This window comes from Aulonocara stuartgranti, assembly GCF_965226115.1.
Source record: "Aulonocara stuartgranti genome assembly, chromosome: 11".
NCBI classification, from domain to species: domain Eukaryota; kingdom Metazoa; phylum Chordata; class Actinopteri; order Cichliformes; family Cichlidae; genus Aulonocara; species Aulonocara stuartgranti.
The window spans coordinates 37,729,628-37,748,747 of record NC_138947.1 but is presented as its reverse complement, the minus strand read 5'-3'; the positions used below and the strand labels follow the sequence as shown (position 1 = coordinate 37,748,747).

At 42.6% G+C, this 19,120-nt stretch overlaps 1 protein-coding gene across 2 annotated transcripts; it reads right to left on the bottom strand.

Annotated features, from left to right (window-relative positions):
* Positions 1 to 2,671: 2,671 nt before the first annotated feature.
* Positions 2,672 to 19,025, bottom strand: cnot10 (CCR4-NOT transcription complex, subunit 10). Of its 2 annotated transcripts, none has more exons than XM_082550845.1 (19): positions 18,787 to 19,025; positions 17,182 to 17,273; positions 16,309 to 16,470; positions 16,078 to 16,228; positions 13,719 to 13,855; positions 12,899 to 12,967; positions 10,521 to 10,604; positions 10,241 to 10,358; positions 9,928 to 10,077; positions 7,337 to 7,539; positions 6,452 to 6,573; positions 5,904 to 6,083; positions 4,577 to 4,657; positions 4,365 to 4,478; positions 4,046 to 4,176; positions 3,933 to 3,965; positions 3,676 to 3,803; positions 3,205 to 3,280; positions 2,672 to 3,000 (listed from the first exon to the last, which is right to left on the bottom strand). In XM_082550845.1, the coding sequence occupies exons 1-19, from the start codon at positions 18,800 to 18,802 to the stop codon at positions 2,858 to 2,860; spliced, it is 2,190 nt and encodes a 729-aa protein (XP_082406971.1). In that variant the 5' UTR covers positions 18,803 to 19,025; the 3' UTR covers positions 2,672 to 2,857. The 2 variants fall into 2 exon arrangements, with proteins under 2 accessions (XP_082406971.1, XP_082406970.1); XM_082550844.1 differs by having other exon boundaries at positions 13,719 to 13,858; positions 18,787 to 19,024.
* Positions 19,026 to 19,120: the final 95 nt, after the last annotated feature.

Here is a 19,120-nt window from a genome sequence, read left to right as displayed (position 1 = left end):
TAAAAAAGTAGACCATTTTGGCCCGTTTTGGAGCAGTCTGGGGGGATGGTGACCTTTGAATGACCTATAAAATAAAGTTTAATATCTCGGAAACCGTAGCAGCACAAACGCTAATTTTACCTGCACAAATCTGCACAAACGTAGCACTAACCGCTCCGCCTATTTGCCTTTACGTTTCAAGTGGGTGGGGGAGAGGGCGGGGCGGGGCGGGGCGGGGCTGGAGGGAGCAGCGTCTAATAACCAACATCGCAAAATAAAAACAAAACAACAAACACGAAAACAGCAGACATCATGATGCAGACTTATAATTTGCACCCATGTTGTTGGGTTTTCTTCGAAATTCTATACGCGAGAGCCCTCAGTGCGCATGCTCGCTGCTGAAGTCAAAGTAAACTTTATTGCTACATACAGTCCAGCATATAGAGAGACGAGACGACGAGGCTCCAGTTACAGCAGTGCAAGCAAACAAACAATAAATATAAGAAGAGTAAGAAAATAAATATGCACTTTAGGACTCGGGGCAAAGGATCAATAACAATTTATAATTTATATTTTGATGATTTAATGTCTCACACACAACCCGTGGAAAGGGGAGGGGCCGGCTGCTTCCAAATAGAGCACATTTCATTCATAATGTTGTGAATCCAAGCCCATCATTCATTCATGCAGAGGGAGTCTTCGCCCAGGGCGCCGAACAGGCTAGGACCGCCACACAAACTGGTTCATCTCAAAGACAAACTTAACAATGTGCTGTACAGTGTGGCTCGGACTCTACATTGGACCAAACAGCCACTTCACAAGTGCATAGCACAACAGAAGAGTCACCTCCAAGACTCGGCTGTTCATCGGCATCTGAAGGTCAAAGGTCACTCTTTCAAGGATGCCGATGTTCACATTTTGGACAGAGAGGACAGATGATTGGAAAGAGGAGTGAAAGAAGCATCTGTGTCCACTGTGAATGACCATCTTTGAACAGAGGGCGGGGCTTATGACACCAACTGTCTGCCATCTATAATCCAGTTTTGAGATCAACAGATACTCAACATTTGATTGTTCAGCATGTCGGCAGCCTACGTCTATTGCAGCATAACTAAGGGAGGATTCAGGGTCACCTGGTCCAGCCCTAACTATATGCTTTAGCAAAAAGGAAAGTTTGAAGCCTAATCTTGAAAGTAGAGATAGTGTCTGTCTCCTGAATCCAAACTGGAAGCTGGTTCCACAGAAGAGGGGCCTGAAAACTGAAGGCTCTCCCTCCCATTCTACTTTTAAATACTCTAGGAACAACAAGTAGGCCTGCAGAGCGAGAGCGAAGTGCTCTAATAGGGTGATATGGTACTACAAGGTCATTAAAAGATAAGGTGGGGCCTGATTATTTAAGACCTTTGTAGCTGTCGCATTGAAATGTAATTATTATGTGATTGCAATGTTCAAAATTTGGTGTTTAATCTGGATTCATGTTGTGTTGTCGCCACCTACTGGTGGGCCTGAGTGTGGCGCTTTGTGGTGCGCATGCTTTGGGGTGATGCTCAATTAAGTGCACATGTCACCAGAAACTGAAGGCTCGAGCCAGAAAGAGAATGCTGGCCTGTGTAAAGGGTGGAAATATAGAAGATATGGACTACAATTGCTCATGAATGTTCAGTAGAAAGGTGCACACGGTATGTTGGTGCATTTACTTTGTGTGTATCTTTTATTTGAGTTGTAATTTTTGTTCTGCTGATGTAATATCCGTGTTTTTATTGATCATTTCACCATAGTTTTTCACGGTGTTTGCTGGTGAAAAGAAGATTAAAATACTGGCTGAACATCAGTTGGCCCTTTATTCTACTTCGAACATGAAAAACCTTCAGGAGCAGTTACAACCTTGTATGTGAGGAGCAGGATTTTGAATTCTGGATTTAACAGGAAGCCAAAACAGGAGAAATCTGCTCTCTCTTTCTAGTCCCTGTCAGGACTCTTGCTGCAGCATTTTGGATTAGCTGAAGGCTTTTCAGTGAGTTTTTAGGACTTCCTGATAATAATGAATTACAGTCGTCCAGCCTGGAAGTAATAAATGCATGAACTAGTTTTTCAGCGTCACTCTGAGACAGGATATTTCTAACTTTAGAGATGTTGCACAAATGGAAGAAAGCAGTCTTGCATATTTGTTTAATATGTGCGTTGAAGGACATGTCCTGGTCAAACATGACTCCAAGGTTCCTCACAGTGTTACTGGAGGCCAAGGTAATGCCATCCAGAGTAAGAATCTGCTTAGATACCATATTTGTAAGCTTTTCAGGGCCGAGTACAATAACCTCAGTTTGATCTGAATTAAGAAGCAGAAAGTTAGCGGCCATCCAGGTCTTTATGTCTTTAAGACATTCTTGCAGTTTAACTCATTGGTGTGTGTTATCTGGCTTCATGGACAGATATTGATCTGATCTTCTCCACCTGCTCGCCTCACTCAGACTTTGAGCCTTTAGATGTTCTGCCCGAGACTTTGGACGCACTTCCACCAGATCTCCGGACTACAACCCAAAGACTACAGATGGACAGGCTAACCATTTAAGACCAACTACACCTCCGCAGTCATTTACAATCCAAATGTTTTACACACACACACACACACACACACACACACCTCGCTGTCCTCTTCCACATCCTCCCAGGCAAACATAAACCGAGCCACATGTGATTCAGTAAATAAAATTTATTTTCATTCTTCACACACAAATTCCTCATACAGTGAAAATAAAAGAGGCCGCTCTCTCGGCCATTTGACACCAACGCAGATGGTGTCAAAAGTCCCCTCAGTTCATACAGCTTCATAAATATCAAGGTTCGGCCAGGATGTGTGGTCTGGAATGGGTGAGGTGGCTCATTTCCTCTGGATCTGAGTAAAAGATGAGGGCAACTGGAGCGGCTGGATGGGTTTCTTACGGAAGTCCGGGGAGACTCTCTGTTGCGTGGTAGGCAGCAGCTGGTTGCGTTTGATGATCTGCAGAGCCAGCTGAGTGTTTCCTGAGGACCAAACATAACATTCAAGGATCAGGTTTAAAATGCCCTCACAAACACAACAGCTCAGCCTGTTTCCACTGTTTGCAAAGCCAATACGACGCTTTGATATGTGGAATACGAGTGTGACAAACCAACCCAACCAAAACAGGGCGTCAGGCGAAAAACACGTTACAACAGGTGTAACTGGTGACGCAGCAGCTCACTGACCATTCTGCAGCTCCAGGTACACTCCCAGCAGGATGGCTTCAGGTGGGATCTCCTTGCTGTTCATCATCGACGCAGCCTGATGGTGACAGCACAAATTAAATTATTACTGAACTGTCGGGACGCTCACTGCTTTAAGCTTCCTGATGGGTTACACACATAATTACAGCATTAAAGAAACGGGGCGAATCAGATGCTTTTGAACAGTAACAGTTTCCAAAATGAATTTTAAAAAGGCTTTAATACATTTGTCGAGCATAAAATGCAGCAAAAACAATCAGCAACCAGTTTGATCAACATCGTCACTGAAATGTGATCGTCCCAGATTCTTCAACGTTTATTAGTTTCTCTTTTCTCCCCATAAAAACATTTCTTCGAACCACTGCAACAATGAAGTAACATGTCTAATGCCAGAGTAACTAGATTTTGATTGGCCAGTCCTGGACATGAGTTGCATAAAGTTGCCATGGTTACCTGAGTCAGGCACTTGCGGGCCTTGTCGTACTCACTCCTTAAACAATAGGCACTGCCCAGGTTAAAGAGCATCATAGCTCGAGCTGATGTCACACTGCTGGGATAACACAGTGGAGTCTGCTTCCCTGCTGCAACACGTACACGCGCGCACACACACGCACACACACGCACACACACGTTATTTTCCTGCTGCAATGTTATGCTGTATATAAGATTTTGGAATCAAAAGCAAACACGTTGCTTAAAAACAAACTCACAGGACTCAACAGGCTCATCTCCTTTGTCGGACCCTGCTGACAGAGAGGAAATTATTCAGTGAAAACAAGACTGCAGCAAAAGTTTAGGCGAGGAATGATTTCAGCCCACGCACCCTGGTCTTGTTCGTTCATCAACATGCCCACTGACACATCACTGACGTTCTCTGGATTAAGGTGAGCGATAGCGTCGGAAATCCTGTCCAATGAGATGAGGGCTTCGGCAGCATAGAGGTGACCGAGGAACCTGAACAGAAAAGGTCCAAACAGAGAACAGTTAACTCACTCAAGTACATGAAGACCCTGATCGTACAATGACAGGACTCTTTTCTGTGTCCTTCTTTCTCAGACTTTATATCCTTTTTACAGACTTTCTGATTTTTAAAATCACTTCACAAGGATCCTGTAAGCTTCTCCCCACCTGTAACCACTTACTTGAGCGATCCGGACAGCTTAGTTTGATGGAGCAGCTTCTCGGCGTGGTTTAGGGCTATCAGGTTGTCTCCCAGCGCCAACGCTACATAACTGCTGCAGGCCAGGATGGAGCACCTACTCACACAGCGAGAATCAACGAGTGGCATTTTGGTCCTAATGACATGAACCGTCAGGACGTGTAAATGAGCAGAGAATACGGAAAGCATCATTACCTGAGGTTTTCTACCTCCTGTTTTCTAAGAGGAGAAGATGGAGCAGCGGACAAAAATTTATCAGCATCCTGACCTTTTCCACTGCAAAGAAACACAGACCCTCCATCAGAGCACATATCAGCTCTGACAGTTTAATGTGACCGAATCACAGGCCACCACAATTCAGCCATCACCGTTTCTCAGTCCTGCATCAGAAAACATTCTGAGATGAAGGTCTCCTTGCAACTCCACCCTTCAGTCCAGATCCTCTTCCCTGTAATGGAGTGACTTCCAGATCTCTTCCTGGTGGGTTGGATCAACTGGTCAGTTTCACTGACTCCCGGTGTTTAGCTTCACTCCTGGATCTACAGCTGTGTCTGCTCTTTGTGGTGAGATGGCTGGACACACCGTGTGCACGAGTGTGGCACTGAGTTACAGGCTTTCTTGCAGTCAACCCAGGCAGTGGTCAGGCCGCCCTGTCTGGTGTGCACGCTTCTTGACCAGCAGCTGATATTTTGACCCCATTTCGACGTTCAGAATGACGAGCTGTGTTTGCAGTTTGTGTTCATGACTCTATGATGACTGAGTGGATCCAACTTGTCATGCAGAGGAAGGTAATGTTCCAATAGCTGAAGGCGTCACTGTAAGGATGTTGTTGCTGTTAGGCCAGTCTGGGTGTAACCAGGCATCCACAGTGTGCTGTTAGCTGCGGCTCGTCTTTGTGGCATCATTTCATTGAAGCTGCAAGCACAGCCTGAGTGGATCTTGGGAGAATATGTAATTTTTTCTGTGACCTTGTTGCCAGAGAGATATGAACCATAATGTAGTAGTTTTAGAGCCTCAGTTTATGTAAACATCTCCCATCTCTATACATCATTTTGCACTGGGTAGCATTGGGAATCTAACCTGATGATCCTTAATATCGGATGCTACATGACTTTATGCATAGCAAAAAAGAAATCCAGAAAATGCATTTTAAAGATTATGTACGATATTAATAAGATCTATTCTTTGTTTTTCCATCATAGTTATATAATGCACGAAAGTACCAGACTTAATGAGTGTATATTTCTTGACATTATGACGGATATTAAGGACTCTAAGTTGTAGTCCTCCTCAGTATGCAGCAGAGAGTGTGCATTTTAAATTCAGCAGTAAATACAAATTTACACACAGATTGTGTGACTTTGTACAGTTTTTGAACATAATCACTGGAGAGATGTGTTGGGAATACAGAACAAACAGGAACACTTTATGGAAAAACAGAAATATAGTTTGGAACCAGCGAGTTAAGAAGGCATCACTGTCTTTCTGTAACAGGTGGGTGGGGTGGACAGACGTGTCTGACCTGCAGGCGTCGCTGTTCTCGCTGCCACTCTCGGTGCTTCCTGACTGACTCGAGTTCTTGGAGCTGTTCTCTGTCTTGAGTTCTTGCTGCTGGTGTTCAGGCAGCAGCAGCAGCGCATTCCTCAGGCAGATAGCTGCAAACTCCATACTGGCCACTGGAATAGCTGCTGATTGGCCCTCACTATACAAAGACAAACACTATGAGGTCAGTCTACCTCACATTAAACTACAGTAAGATTAAATATCAATTGGATGTTAAAATGTACACATGGACAACCTGTTAAATATGATAACTTCATGACATGATAGTGGAAACACAATAACCAGCATGTCAGTGATGTAGCAACTGATGTAACGTATGTTACTCTGTAATCATTGTATGTAGGCTGAGATGCTTTAAAACAAAACAAAAAACAGCTTTTGCTAACCACTTCCTGTTTCATACTGTGGACCCCGATAGTTTAAAGCAAACTGGCAGAACTCTGTTATCGAGGAGTCATGTGTGTAATTTATTGGCTCCGTGTGGATTTATGGGTAGTGAGCACTGACCTGTACGTGGTGTTCTGCATGGACTGGGACGCCAGGATGATCTTGCGATGGTAGCCCTGGCCAACAACAGACTGAACGATACCTTTTTTACAAGGCAAACCTTTGCTTTCCTGCTCTGAACCCTTGAAATTGGAAAATAAAGATGATATAATTTTAGATTTTACCCCCATAAATCCATTCAAAGATGCAAGAAACAAACAAACATTTGACTAAAGTAGTGTGGCTGAAATATTTTGTCCATGGTAGAATAAGTTAGAAAGGAAAACCATTACAGGAGGACGGCCTTATGTATCCTTGAGCCACCAGATAGGCATCAAAAATAATAAAGGAGAAAATATGTGCACATGTGAGAGCAGTTTGATCTGATCTCCATCAGAGATGAACCCAACCACGGTGTCATCAGCATACTTGATGATAACATTGATTGGGTTGGTGTGTGGGGGGGCTTTGCTGCGGACCAGTAACCAGGAAGTATTATTAAACCATACTGTAGCCAGTGGTACCCTTGGCTTCCTGGCTTCCTACTAGATACACGTACGGTATCAATTTGAAAATTTGACGTCACTTTGTTCTCAAGATATGAACTCCAAGGTTTTCAATGGGTGCACCTATGGCATGAATTTCAACTGTTCTTCTTGGGTTATCACATTCACAAGATTTTGAGAACACTTGACCTTTGACCTTGAAGTCAAGGTCAGAGATTTAAGCTTGTCCAAGACTTTTTGCATTCACAAACTTGGGTGCCATTACTGCCGGCCTAGCAGGGTGACAACAACATCCCGTTAGCCTTTTACGGCTGAGGGGTAAAAATGACAAAGAATAAACAGGTAAAAAGGAAAGGTCACCATCGAAATGCTCAAAAACATCCACATCTTACAAACATACCCCTTTGTTAGCAGAGATGCAGCACTCGGCAAGCCGCAGCCACAGCCGAGGGTTGAAGTGGTAAACCTGCACCGCCTCCATCAGACATTCAAATGCTGCCAGAGGTCTGCCAATATGCAGTAGCTGAATACCGCAGTTATACAACAGCTCGTAGCGTTTGTTGGCTAGTAAAGCGCACATCGGGATACCTGTGAATTTTTTAGCTGAAAACAAAAGAAAAGGACTTTTTGTTACTGAGGAACACATAACTTACACCTGTGTGTAAAAACACAAAATACATACCAATATAAAACATTTCTATTGTGTCAAAGCTGAACAAGTCCAACACAAGACAAGAACAACCAAAAGGGGATAAAAACAAATTACTTCTGTGAATTTTAAATCCTACATCATCTTGTTCTTGAGTCATTGCACTCATGAACATGCGTGTCCACGCCCCCCACCCAACTTCCTGGGCGAAGGCAATAACCCATCAGCCTTTACAGCTGAGGCGTAACAACAAAGATCAGCAGGGTGACAGACACTGAAAAAATGATAACTATATCAACCACTCACAAGGCTCAGGGTATAATGCACAGATTCAAACTGACATACTTGGGAGTAAATTTGCCGCCAGACTTCTCCGAATTAAAATCTAGAAATAACGGTCCTTTAATTATTGTCGTTTCTTTACTGAATCTATCAAATAAAGCTGAAAAAGCCCCCCCAAAACATTTAAAGTTGTACATAGCACTGGAAAATTTGAAAGCGAGCAGTGAAGCACACATAAATGAGAAAAAGCGGCTGCAGGGAGGTTATCGATTCAGGTTTGAGTTTGAGCCAATCGTTATCACGTCTTCCAGGAATGTCTCTAAATTGTTCCGTACTGGCAGGAGTTGAAGAATTGCATAGAAAGGTTTTAAAAGTATTGTTTTTACATTCAACTTCCTTTACATGGGAACAAACACGTACAAAGTTGATATGTTTAGGATCATGTTAGTCACTAGTAAAAAATCCATTACTAGGGATTGGCTGAAGACAGAGGCCCGTAAGCAGCAAGTTTGGACTGAAGTGATGCATAATGTTTATGATGGGAATGGTGACCTTCACTGGCAGACTAGAGTTGGGCAAATGTAAGTTTTTCTGGAAAAACTGGGTGGACAGATTTGGTAGAGTAATAGTTTCTGGTTCTGTGAAACCCTCAGTTTAGTGCGACAGACTGTATGTAGTTGGCCAACTAATTTTCAGGGTATAATAATTTGTTTGTCTTATTTGATTCTGCTACATGGATTATGTCAGAAGAAGAAGACACAAAGAAAAGTGGAAAGAAGAAACGATCAAATGTATTTTCTGCTTGAAGTTAACGTGGTCATTAATGCGTGTAAATGACAATCAGGGTGTCTACAATGTCCCAGGACAGGATTCTGGTGATGTTTGCAGAGGTTCATAAAAATAGAGAACAGAAAAAAAAAAAGTAAGGAAGTCCAGTCGCTTTCTTTGCAAGCTTCATTGGCTTTCTCACATCTTTTACCATCAAAGTCTGAACCAGTTTTTTCCATAATAGCTGGTAGACGAGGTTTGCTGTGCTCTTTGTTATCGTTTTTCCTACCAGGTGAAACGTGACAGTCTCGGGCTTTTAAGTATTACAGACGAAATCTGTTATTTAACACACAGTTCACAAAAGTTAAAACAAAAGCCAAAAAATAAATAAATAAAAATAACCAACAACAAACAAGGTTGGCCAGATTCAGCTTCATCTTTTTGCTGACAGTACGTAGCAGTGAAACTTGTTTCCCCACCCTTCCTAAAATATAAAACCTAATATAATCACAGGCTTAATGCTGGCTTTCACAACTGTCTCACTGGCTCCATAATACCAACTATGTGCACATATCTGAAGGTTTTACAGCAGAGGAACTGATGTATACGTGAAAGGATAGAAACAGCACTAACAGGATAGTCATAGTAATACTAAACACAAACTACTAACACTCGGTAGCTGCTCCTGTTATGCTAGCTTCGGTTTGGTTTTACTGGTATCCAAAGCTTTGTTTATAAATGGGAAAATCTTCAAATTCTCTTCAAACCTAAATACTTTTTATTTTGAGTATGGACACAACTGTGGGAAACAGTAATGTGTATATCTTTCACTTGGTTACCCAAGTTTCCGCCATCAGCCCCAGCTGGTAATGGCAGATAGCTGCCGGAGGTCTGTCCCTGCTAACAGGGAGCTTTTGTGCTCACTCAGAGGAAGTCGTTTGATTGCTATGGTTTTTGCTGCTTCTATACATTATAAAGTGCCTTGAGGCACCTGTGGTTCTGAATTTGTGTTATATAAATAAAATTGCATAGAATATAAGTAAACTGGGGCAGCATACTGGTGGAGTGGTTAGCACTGTTGGTAAGGAGTTTGACTCCACCTTCGGGCTTCAGTTTGCATGTTCTGTTTGCGTGGTTACTCTCGCGGTACTCAGGCTTCGCATTTCTTGGGGTTAGGTCAACTCATTATTGTCCAGCCTGCCTCGTGCCCTGTTGGTAGCTGTGATAGGCTCCAGGCCCTCTGGGATCCTGATAAGTGGAAGAGAACAGATACATGAACTGCCTTCACTTACACTGGCCATTGCTACCATCTCCCAGCTGTGCACAGGTGTGGTCATTCTCTTGCAGAGCCTTCTTGAAATAGAAAATGCCGAGATTGTGTTTCCCCATTGCAAAATGAATGCAGCCCAGGTTGTTCCAGAACATACATCGAACACATTCACCTAAATGAAAACAACACGCATGCAATTAGCAAATCATGAAAGCCAGTTACCCCAGTAATGACGTCAACATCTGGAAATGCAATTAGGCAACAAAACCTGAGGACGACAAAGTAAACAGCAGGATTATAACAGAAAGCCAAATGATCCTGCGAGCAGCCGTTACCTGTCTTGATGGGCCCAGCATGTTCTGCAATATTGGAGCTGTTCAGCAACTTCACTGCTTTCCGGTAGTTTCCTCTCAAATACTCAAAATTACTCTTGAGGAACAGTGAGGGTGCAGACTGATGACAGAGGACAAGAGAGCGTGGAAGCAAAGTCAATTTCCAATGAACTGCAGCGCCCAAAGAAATATTTGAGACAAATTTTAAATTGCATCATATGCCAATCGCATAAGGCATACTGCATCCTCTCCCCTTTACATTAGAACTAACAAGCAGACTTACATTCCCTGCTGTGTTCATCACTGACTTGATCTCCCTTTTACAGGCCTTGGAGGATTTCATCTGAATGTACGCTCTCACTTTGTACTGCAGAAAGGACAACATCAGTTAGAACAGGGGTCGGCAACCCTGGGCACGCGTGCCACAGCTCCCACAGAGGCCAGCAGGTGGATGAGGGAAGGGGAGGCAGGAGGAGAGCCCCGAGGCGGCCGCCGGTCCGACTGTCAGGTGAACTGAACTTCAGGTAAGAAGTTATGACCTGCAGTCTCTCTGGGTCAGATATAAACCAAGTTTAGGTGGAGTTTATTTTAGTTGTGCTGACTTTTTACAATCAGTTACAATAACTCGTACTGTGTACTAGCTAGCATGACGGAGTTTAAATACAGCTGGGTGGGTGCTATGTTACTGATAGTGAACTTGATTTTATTCATAAGGTTAGTTAGTAGAGTTGCCAACGGCTCCTTAAAAAAATGGAATGGTCCCTCATTCAGAGAAAATATTACACGTTTCGTATTGAGGGGAAAAGGAACACAGCTGGATTTATTCTGTGTCTTTGCTGCACAGCTGCCTCTTCTCCTCTCACCCTCTCTCTCCTGTTTCTACTTCAATCATGAAACTGATCAATGATCAGCTGATCGTCTCTCTTGTTTATTTATCGCCCACTTTGCACCAGAAAGAGGAAACCAGCGGATGTCGCGCTAAACAACAGCAGCACGTTTAAGCTTGATCAGCTGTTGTTAGAATGTATTTAATATTAATTTCTAGTATCAGCTGATGTTTGCTGGAGCCAGAACAGGTTTACCCTTCAGGTGACATGAATGAGTTGAAGTTATGAACTGTTTCTGAGAGACAAATAACACCAGGATCCTTTTTTAGGTAGCTGACAGCTGGTAACTGTGCAGGGGCGGGTCTAGCAAAGTGTTGCCAGGGGGCCAGGTAGGGCATTAACAGGGAGAGGGGGGCACAAAGACATACTTTTCTTTCTTATTCTCATTTAAAATGTTTTGCTTTTAATAAATAATTATCTGAATCTTACAACCAAAGTTTTTATCTGATGTAAAATGTATAGAAATCACACATATACCAACAAGACTGTGCATCACTGTCACCACAGCGTTTGTTTTCATTCAAAGGCTTTATGGCTTTTATTCCTGGGGGGCCGGTCTCTAGTCAAAATGTCCAGGCTGATGTTTTGTCCCAGTCCAGCCCTGGGCACGACACGCAGTGAGTTAATCTGAGAGGTGCATTAAAAAATAAATGGCCGGGCCAGCGGTGCACATTGCAAATTGCAACACAACTAATGTGTCCCATAGACACATTCTTAATGACGGTATCTTAGCTAACGACCCCAACTACCAGATTCAACTTGTAATTGGCTAAAAATCACTTAGCCTAGCGGTGACAGGGACGTTGTTAGCTGGTAGTTTTTTCAAGAGATGTTGAAATTTTCACGTTCTGACACTTCAAAAGCTTCAGCAGCTGTCGGCTCAGCGCAGCATCAGCACCGCGGAGATACACGGATACATCCGTAGACTCGAGACAGAATTCACGATGTGTTTTCAGGACTTTCAGCTGTTTGGACCAATGTTTTCTTTTCTGATCAAACCAGAAGCTTTAATGAGCAGCTGGATTTGTCTCGCATTAACTGGCTCGACACATCGAAATGCAGCTGATTGAACTGAACAGCTCGACTCTGTGGGGTCAAAGTTTGCAGAACTACGAAGCAGCTGGACTCCACAGCTGTGTGTGTTCATGGAGCTGCATGTTCACCTGCTGGACGTCACTACCTGACAGGTTTAACTGTCTTCAGAACATTGCAGAGGCCTTATTGACAGTGTTTGGCTCCACATGTCTGTGTGAGCAGGTTTTCTCTCACATGAGTCCTCAGGTCTGAATGCTGGACACTGGGAGACCTGTGTCTCTGACTGGGAGACCAGAGATCACAGTAACATGTGTCTCTGTATTAACAAACATGCCATATTGGCCCAGTTTATTTTTCTTATCATTGTTGTGAGGAGACCATAAATACCATTTGTATTTTCTGTTGTTCAGTTCATTTGTTGTTATGGATTAAAAGTGTTTTGTTTCTAAATAGCTGATAACTATTCGCTGACAGCTGCAAACATCTGTGAACAAATATAATCCTATAACGTTGTTCTATATAGTGAGTAACTGTTCATATAGAGTGTTATTACATTTATTGCTAATGCAGTCATACGGCACACTGACCTCTGAGGAAATGTTAGATGCACTCATCATCAGAAAGGTTGCTGACCCTGCTCTAAAAGCATGCATTACAAATATTACAGCCCCTGAGTTAGAGCATGCAGACGAAGGCTGAAGCAGTTAAAGAGTGAAACATGGGTGAACCCAGCTCTCACCTGGTGAATTTTTGATTTGGCTGCTTCAATCATAGCTGCTAACTCGGCCTTCTGGTTTCCTCCATCTTTCTGAAATAAAGCACAGAACTTAGTCAGCTTCATTTCACAGACTTAAACTTGTGAAGTCGGTGACCTAAGAAACAGCTTCATGACTAAGGTCCTTGCAGTTTAATCATTTAAAGCTCAGCTATTCATCGACTCTTTGATGTTAGTTCTGTTTGTGGTTGAAAGATTCATTTGCTTTGATAGAAACATTTTCTGTAAGAGAGTACACTGTTCTTCTTCAAACACTGTGACCACTGCAAACTGAATTCAGCTCACTGTAGTAAGAAATCTCACAACTGTGACTCTTCAAAGTTACCTTTTAAGCTGCAGCTGCAAAGCTTTCAGCGCTGATATGTTTTTAGATGCCTTAAATAAATATGGAAGGTGGTGAGCGATAACTGTAGCTCAAAAAGTGACTTTTTTCACTGCATTGTGCGTCCAACAGTTCAGACCCTTTCACATGAAAAACTCCTGATGGACAGTCTGAGCTGTGAGACACATTCTTGATGCGTAACACCATGGATGCTGGAAAAAGATTTGTGGGCACAGCCAGAGATTTCATTTCAGATTTCAGGAGTGAAATCTCTGGCTACAACAGACGCTGATATGAAAGTCTGTGAGTTTGCACAGAACAGATTATCAGGGAGTATTCTATAAGCAGCAGCAGGTGTCTGCAGTGCTGCTCGAGGAGACGATCTTGAATGTGCACACTAATGGGTTTGCTTTTGTTGTGCACATTCCTGTTTTTAATCACACATACTGTATTTGTGTCTACCTCTCCTTTGCCGTTCTTGTTGCTTCCTTGCACAGAGAGTTTGTCCAGCACAGTCAGCAGGTGGAGGGCCTTCTCTGGCTGGAAGGTGAGCAGGTAGAGATCCACCAACAGGAAGCACACAGACTGTGCAAACTTTTCTTCTAGGGGAAATAACATAAGACATCAACAACAACTACTACAAGTACAAAAACAACAACCATTATTATTATTAGCAGTACAAAACTGTGCAAAAGTCCTGAGCCAAACTCCTTTGTACTTTGGTCCCGAGGGGCCAGACTTTGTTTTTAACGTGGTCTTGAGTTGGGTCTCCAGGCTTTTCAAGGTCTTTGAACATCATCGACTCCAATAGTTCTAAAACAGCAACTAGTCATCTGCAGAAGAGCGGTTTGATTGTTTCAATCAGGTTTCACACGTCACCAAAGTACAGAACAAGTACTGGGAAGGTTACCAGTAGCATTTATACGGCCTCTGACACTGGACTCATCTCTTGTCCTGCTATCAGTGCAGCGTTACAGTTGTCCTTAATATTAGAGATCAGTAGGTATGAAATATTTACTGCTGATTCAGCTGCCTGATGCACTCCAATTTTTCCATGTAAACCCACAGGGTTCCATGATAGGACCAGTTATTAACATTACACATGCTTCCATGTATAACATTTAAAGACATAGTATACATTTTCACTGCTTTATTATTATTATTATTCCATGAAGCCAGATAAGATCACACACACACACCTCAAATTTCCTGCTTTTAAATTTAGATAAAAACTGAGGTTATCGTGTGTCATCTGGCTTCACTGATGATGGAGCGGGGAATCATCTGCATAGCAGTGGTGCTGCCTGAGGGCAGGATGTATAATGTAAACAGACCTGGCCCTTAGACTGAAACCTGTGGAACTCCATAATTAACCTGTGTGTTAAGAGGACTCTGCAGCACTGCAGTGTTGGGCGATTGTGGCAGTTCGCCTTGTAGTCGGAAGGTTGCCGGTTCGAGCCCCGGCTCTGACAGTCTCGGTCGTTGTGTCCTTGGGCGAGACACTTCACCCGTTGCCTACTGGTGGTGGTCAGAGGGCCCGGTGGCGCCAGTGTCCGGCAGCCTCGCCTCTGTCAGTGCGCCCCAGGGTGGCTGTGGCTACAATGTAGCTGCCATCACCAGTGTGTGAATGTGTGTGTGAATGGATGTGTAAAGTGCTTTGGGGTCCTTAGGGACGAGTAAAGCGCTATATAAATACAGGCCATTTACCATTTACTTTTAATTCCAATAGTATGCTCTAATCACGGTAATAAAATAAGAAAATCAGGTCAACAGTACGAAACACTGCACTGAGGTCTGGCTGGGCAAACAGAGATGAGTCCACTGTCAATTATTTACTTTCTTTTTTAAGATAACAATAAATAACAACAGTCGGCTGTCTGTTAAACGTTGTCTAAGGAGCTTGGAAAGAAAAGTGTCTGCACTGAAAAGGTTTCACCTCTCATCTGAGAAGCTTCTTCAGTTCTGGGACTACAATGAGCTGGATGACTGAGAACCTTCACAGACACATCTGTTAAAAGTTGTTTAGATTTGATCATTTTAACCTTCACTAACACAGTTTCTGTACTTTGTTGAATTCTGAAGCCTGACTAAAACTCTTCAGATAAAGCATTCTCTGAGCTAATGACTTCTCTGAGCAGTCTTGAAGTAATGGGATCTCACAGACATGTTGATGGTTTTGATTACTGAAGTTAACTCAGATCAATCAGAGAGTCTATATACATATCAGTACTACTAAACTACTAATCTCTATGAGACGTCTGCGAGTCATTTTTCTCTAATGATTTAAACTTTATTAGTGAAGAAAATCATTAATTCATTACTTCTTAAGGTCATCTTTACTCTGATGCTTAAAGCCTTATTGTTGATTCAACCACAGTCTCTATAGTGAAGCAGTTGTTTGACAGGATGAAACGGGGAAAGAGCCCAACTTGTTTCATTGTTGTGTGAGCAAAACTGTGACATCATTACTGCTGCTGCTGATACAACTACAGGTAAGGTCTCACAAACCCTACCCTGTACTGCCTGATTGTTTTTGTCATTTCATATATTCAAAGTATCGTCACCATCAGTGTAATACACAATACAGACAATAATAAAAGTCATTCTAAAAACCGTTGCATGCTGCACTTGAACTTAACACTTTAAACATACATAAGAGGGGACTGGCTCTCCATTCACAGTCAGTAAGATATTTCAGAAAGAGCGCACAACTGAGCCGGCCTTACAAAGAAGAAAAACGGCAGCTGACAACATCACATCCTGGAGCTGATGCTTTGCAACAACCCTGCCAATTAAATGCATGGAAGTTAGCACGACATACCAAACGGTTCCAGAAACTGGTAGAGCTTTTCTCCGATGCAGATCGCATCAGAGAACTGCCGCATGTAATAGTGGATGATAGCTTGATTGTAGTACAGGAAACTATTTTCAACATCATCCAAACCATCAACATCTTCTGCTGACGTGTGAACCTGAAACACAGAAAGTAAGCCAGGCTCTGAGTTTACTGCAAACAAGGATTAAACCTATGAAAAGAACTCGGTTTAATTACCTGGTTCTTCATTGACATCAGGGTCTGCTTCAGCAGCCCTGTGGTCGTCTGACCGCTTTTGTAAAACTCAACAACAGCTTTATTCATTGCAATCTTGTAGTCCTCTTTAGTGAGCTCCTGCAGGGCTTCAAGGTGTCTGAGCGCCTCGTCACATCTCCCAGCCTAGAAGAAAAAACAACGTTTCACAATGTTTGGATTTCTTCTCACAAATACGACAAATAACAAGAAAAAGAGCAGCTGGTCAAACCTGAGTATACAGCGTGAACTGATGAGCAGGAGTTTACGAGGACTTTCATTTTATTCAGGATTTCCACGGCCCTCTAAAAACTTGGCTGAGACTGGAATTGCCTCATAAATGTGGACGGTGTCACATTTTAGGGGCTGAGACCATTTCAGGTAGAGATACTGTTGTGGAGCGAGCAGTTTGCTCATTTTACTCTGGTTAGTGTGACTCACTCGTCATAGATGATGCACTCAAAAAGACTATCTAAAATACCCCTCATGCTGTGCAACAGTTAACATAATATACTCTGACACTGCCTCCACTCTATCCAGTTAACCTCTTGAGCCCAGCACCCTCGGTACTGGGGGGCAAAACGGGGCAGATCCTGTTGAATCGGCTGTAACATAAGTCCCAGCGTGTGTCCACAGAAACCTCTAGATCTCAGCTAAACGCTCATATAGACCACTTCTACAAACACAGCAAAACAACATAAAAGTGACAGTTGCTTTGCTCCAAGTACTGAATGTGTTCATATTCACATCTCTCTCACTTCTCTAAAGAAGAAATTAGAAGCACTTGCAGTATTTTTTTATATACACATTCATTGTCAGAAGACACTGTGGGTTAAGTTGAAATGTTTGATTATTTACCGTAAATGCTTCGTATGCGCTGGCTGCCATCTCCTTCTCCTGGTCTGTCATCCCCGGGGACGGTGAGCCGTCATGCTTTGCCTCATTTTGCTCTGATTTAAAAATAAATAATAATATTAAGTATAAGCTGAAACACCCATAAATAGTATATATTTTATTTGTTGGTTACATGATAAACATTTGTGAGAATTTTTTTAGAAACGTTTTTGCAGCAAAAGTCAAAATTAAGCAAAATGGACTCACACAGATGATGTGAAGAAAATATTTGCTGAACTTCCATTAAGGGGGTGTACCTAATAAAGTGCCACTGAGTGTAATATGCATAACAATGTACAAACAAGCCAGCTTACATAAATAGTGCCTCTTTGATTGTATGATTTATCCATATAAAACCAACCTGTTCAGAGCATTCACCAAACAAGGCCAGGGTTAGGGTTATCACCTGCTCCTCCTGTCACAGGTCAGCCCTTGCACCTCGCCCCCCACCTGTTTGACCCGCTGCCCTTGGCTTAAAAACAGCTTCGTCCCTGGAGCCTTTCGGACCGGTGTTGTGCCAAATAGTGATCGCCTCAGTGAACGGGGTTTACAAAGGGCTTATATATAAAATGTAAATATTACCTGTTTTTCAAGTATCTTTAAACTCTGTGTGTTGTACTTGCATTATAACCTATCCAGTCCTTTTCCTCCACTTAAAATATGTTCACAGAACTGTTGTAATATTTGTTGCAATTCCCGCTTGGCCAGATTAGTCTTACTAAAGACAGTTTCAATCTTAACGAGATTTTTTTAAATATAAAAAGTCACTGCTAAAAACTGATTGTGGCTTGTACTTTGTTACAGGAATGTTGTTTCTAACTGACTTGATATCATTCGTGAGGGAAACATCTGACATGTTTCACATATTACAGACCAACAAGTTATTTATAACAGTTTAAATACGAACAATCAGTTTTTTGCAGACATAATCTTTTGGCACAACACTGGTATCGGACACGATCCCACCCACGGTCTGAGTAACGCTCATCACTCACACACTCAGACCAAGTCCTTTACAACCTGTTCTCCAATGTGCGCCGTTCTCTTGTTTTGTATATATTCCTGCTGTCTTACTATTTCTATTTTATACCTACACAGTTGGCGTGGACAACGTCGTACGTGTACATCGATAATAAAGGGCTACTCGTTCTAATCTGGTGCTGCATTAGCTGCTAGCTGTTAGCGGCTGACTGTTTTTGAAAGGGCTCGAGGACTTACGGTTTTATTACCGAGGTTTTACTATTGGCTGGATTAAATGTACCATAAAGCTCACGTTGTAAACGAGCGAGGACTAAAATTCAGTTGATTCATCTTAGTTTAGCCCAAACGAAGGCAGAGAGGGAAAAGCGCCTGCTGCAGCACACAAACCGTCTAAGTTAACCGAGAGAAGTCATTGGGATCCCGAGGATCCAGAACACACCAATAAATAAAGACTGAAAGACCAAGACATGAGTAAATCCCAGTGAAATACATGGGCGGCTTTTCATGAGAGACAAATGGGTCTGCTTAATGGGTTAAAGCTAGCTCTTGTCAACCACAGCAAGCTACTTGGGTAATCTTCACACTCACCTGTATTTTCTGCCATTTCTGAGGGCTTCTTAAGAGAAAATTAAAAGTAGACCAGACCGGGTTACTGCGATAAACTAAAACAACACCAGTATAACGAATAAATGTGGAAACTTTTCAAACACAGAGGTTAGCCTAGCAGAAATCTATCCAATTATCACGGCACTGTTTCTTCTTTGCTGTTTGGCGATAGCTTCAAACGTCGCATGATAAGGCAGTACCGCCCCCTGTCGATATGCGCGTGTCAGGAAAATCTTCTTCCTTCCTTTGTTGGCGGTTGGCAAACAGCAAAATGGTGAAATACCGCCACCCTCTGGTGTGGAGTGTGAACTGAAGC

Excerpts from the sequence above, each read along its gene's own strand:
- cnot10 (XM_082550844.1), bottom strand. Across the intron at positions 13,859-16,077 it reads CCAGTTTCTGGAACCGTTTG|AAGAAAAGTTTGCACAGTCT; the intron begins GTATGTCGTGCT and ends TATTTCCCCTAG. Across the intron at positions 12,968-13,718 it reads ACAAGAACGGCAAAGGAGAG|AAAGATGGAGGAAACCAGAA; the intron begins GTAGACACAAAT and ends GCTTTATTTCAG.